The following is a 3,683-nucleotide window of genomic DNA, read 5'->3' on the forward strand; positions in this document are numbered from 1 at the left end:
GTAATCTCAGCCCTTGACTGGGGCATGCTGCTGGAAATGTGCACAGTGATAAGGGAATCCCATATTTCATATTCTTTAATAATGAACGAATTTGTATGCCTGTGAATGAAATATAAAGTGACGTTAGGGAGGCATGTTTGGTATTTGTTGTTCTAGCTGCACTTGCAGCAGCTTGGCTTATTGGTTCAGAAATGCGCAGTGTCACAGTCTGACGTGGTACCACGGCGTTTATCCGTGTGTTTTTCTCTTACACCTAACGGCGTGTTCCTTTTTCCGTGCCTCTGATCACGACGACTTCGACTGAAGACCAGCGACTCTCCCGCTTTATGGAAACCGAGGCTGTGCGTTCTGTCGTGGTCATGCTGCCTCCCAAGAACTGCCTCCCGAGGAACTACAGCTGCATAGCTGGATTGTTCGGGAGCTTGGCAGCAGACCCGAGACTAGAAGACGTGGAGGGGATGGAGCTGAACGGAACATGCGAGCCCATCGAGATGCACCATGTGGTGGATGAGAGACCAAGAGGCCGGGAATCCTTCCTCAAACCCCCGCAGAGTCCGAACCTGCGCCGGAGGTGCACGTCTCTGCCGACCCCCATAGAGAGAGCGAAACTTGAGATCTCCCGCAGCCGGAGTCCCTGCAGCCAGAAAAAGGTCCGTTTCGCCGACTCTCTGGGTCTGGAGCTCACCTCTGTGAAGCACTTCAATGACACAGACATGCCCAATGTGCCGGAGCGCATAATGGCCACATTCGGCAGGGGTCCCCTCCATCTGAATCCCTTTGATAAGTTCCCCAGGGCACCTACCACCCAGTCAATTTTTATGGAGATGCAATTCAAGAACCCCGGGACCCTACCAGGCTTTACTGAGAAAGTGAAAGAAGTTAAAGTGTTGTTGGAGTGTGCTGAAGCCGACGAGTTCAGTCTGTCTGGCGTCGTGCGGGTTTTGAACATGGCTTTCGAGAAAAGTGTCTATTTGAGGTTCTCAATCAACAACTGGATAACCTTCATGGACAGTCTGGCATCATATATCCCAGAATCAAGCGACGGCGTGACAGACAAATTCTCCTTTAAGATAATCACCCCAACGACATTTCTGGAGAGTGGAGGCACATTGCAGTTTGCCATTAGATACTGCGTTGGTGGAGATGAGTATTGGGACAATAATAACGGGGTCAACTACAAAGTGCGACGCCACAGGTTTAAGATTTCCCCACCCCGTGAGTGGGAGGATGGCTGGATTCACTTCATCTAACCTGCATGCGCCCTTTGGCGTTCTCACCAGCGCACTGTGTGTGTAAAGCGCGCAATCTCTCCACGGGCACCGCTTTACCATAATGAAGAATAGCCCTAGCCTAGGCTATAGCCTCTACACATTGTGTTAATGATCCAACTGCCGTGTCCAGCTGTACACTCAGTCATTCTTGACATTGTTTGGGATATGTTTTTTTTTTCTTCACCACTGTCACATTGCTTTTGTTTCATGTCATTATGTTTGACAGATTTGACAGGATTGAGAAAGACAAGCCCTTTATTAGGAGGTGAATCTGCTATATGATCATTTGCCTTGGTGTGGGGGCTTTGTACAGTCCTGTGCCCTTTGGTGGGGCACGACCATACCCTTATGTAATGCAGGGACACGTGCCATTGAAAACGTGCCAGGAATATAACCCGTTTAAGCATCACTGTCCCTCACTAAAACACAGCGATGCTCGACTATTTTATTTAACATCTTGTGCGATGTCTTAACTGTCAACGAATGCTTTTAAGACACTGGGGGAAATGGTTATGAAAAATACAAAGACAGCCCATCTTCTCTTTGTTAATTTCAGATAGCAAGGGACTGTGCTCACGTGTATCCCGCCTGTGCACCTATCATACCGGCTTTCAGTCCAATTCTCTCTCATCTGAAAACTCCACCGGATGGGACAGCTCAGAGGCTCAGTAACACCAATATTCGCACTGGATAAACAAAGGAAATATCAAATTGCCATTTGTTTGACCAATTCCTCATCTTTTCATCTTCTTGGATATGCCTTATAATAACCCTTAGAAGTAACGGGGACCGCTGCTGTGCTTTTATCCTGATCAATATTGGGTGTATTCAGTTTTATAGCTATTACAACACGAATATTTCAATGTTGGGGAAATAATTAATACTCTCTATAGCAATGCTCAACGAGATGATGTTTGACAAAGGAAATCATCCCACGAGCCTTGTTCGCTGGTTATAAATGCATCAGAAAACGATTTTCCAGAAGAGGCAAACCAATAGCAGTAGAGTAGACTGTGGAGCCATACAGTCTAGCAGTAGGCTAGTAGGATGATCTGATATGACCCCCAAACATATAACATAATAATATGTGGATCTTTACCACTCTCAAATGCCAAATAATGCATATACTATATGCATTATGTTAAACACGCGGGCAAAGAAAAACTATTATACAGAAAAACTATTATACAGAAAAACTATTATACAGAATATTTTGTACAGGATCTTATGATAGATTTTTCTCTGCAGTGCTTTCTGCATGTGTCTAATTGATTTCCAGCACCACTAATCACAGATCTGCCTAAACTTAATGGCATGACAGTTGATATTTTACAGCATTCCTGTTGTGACACTCTTGATCTCAACCAGTCCCAATAATTCACCAGGTGTCTTGTTGTAAACAATAGTTGAGGATAGCTCTAGTCCTAAGGTCCACTGCAGAGTCAGTCACCCTGCCTCATCTACCTTCTTCAAGTTGAGCTATAATGACAAAATCCACACGGATATCACTCCATTTTATAACTGTTATTACACAATGACAACTTACAGAGACAGATACTGCTGGACTTTTGTTTATGTTCCTTGTTGGACTTGAAATGCAACGGTTGCTGTTGAAAAATATATATTTACCTCAGATCGTTTCTAGAGTGCGGACCTGACGATCTTCCAAAAAATCCAGGTTTTTCTCCTTTTATTCAGGTTGAACAAAACAAAACATTATTTTTTTATGAAATACACTAGAACCAAAATAGTCAAACTCATGGCATTTTTAAAACACATCCAGTCCAGTAAAACAGTAGCGTTTCATTGTCAGTATTTTGTAAATAACTTCCACTGTGCAGTGTTGTCTTTTGAGGTAGTACTATTACACTGGTGATCTAAACTGCTTTTACTGATTTCAAAGCTGCAATGTTAGAGTTGGCTGATGATATAGAAAAGAACAGTGTTTGTTTGGTAGGACTACATATTGTACAGTTGATACTATAGCACTGGTGCTTCATGCTGAACTCGTTTGTTGGCACATTGGCATCACAAACAGTGCCTTTGGAAAGTATTCAGACCACTTTACTTTTTCCACATTTTGTTACGTTACAGCCTTAATCTAAAATGGATTAAATAAAAACATTTCCTCAGCAATCTACACACAATACCTCATAATGACAAAGTGAAAACAGGTTTTTCGAAACATATAGACATTTATTAAAACAAAAAACAGAAGTACCTTATTACATAAGTATTCAGACCCTTTGCTATGAGACTCGAAATTGAGCTCAGGTGCATCCTGTTTCCATTGATCATCCTTGATTGGAGTCCACCTGTGGTAAATTCAATTGATTGGACATGATTTGGAAAGGCACACACCAGTCTATATAAGGTTCCACAGTTGACAGTGCATGTCAGAGCAAAAACCAA

The 3,683-nt window shown here is 43.0% G+C and overlaps 1 protein-coding gene across 1 annotated transcript; it reads left to right on the top strand.

Annotated features, from left to right (window-relative positions):
* Window positions 1–252: 252 nt before the first annotated feature.
* Window positions 253–3,159, top strand: LOC311111480 (protein phosphatase 1 regulatory subunit 3E-like). The gene has a single exon (XM_084154215.1). The coding sequence runs from the start codon at window positions 327–329 to the stop codon at window positions 1,248–1,250; it is 924 nt and encodes a 307-aa protein (XP_084010341.1). The 5' UTR covers window positions 253–326; the 3' UTR covers window positions 1,251–3,159.
* The last annotated feature ends 524 nt before the right edge of the window (window positions 3,160–3,683 follow it).

This window comes from Coregonus lavaretus, assembly GCF_964263955.1.
Source record: "Coregonus lavaretus genome assembly, chromosome: 37".
Lineage (NCBI taxonomy): Eukaryota > Metazoa > Chordata > Actinopteri > Salmoniformes > Salmonidae > Coregonus > Coregonus lavaretus.

What these genes read in the sequence shown, in the direction of transcription:
- LOC311111480 (XM_084154215.1), top strand. Translation starts at nt 327, where the DNA reads ATGGAAACCGAGGCTGTGCGTTCTGTCGTGGTCATGCTGCCTCCCAAG.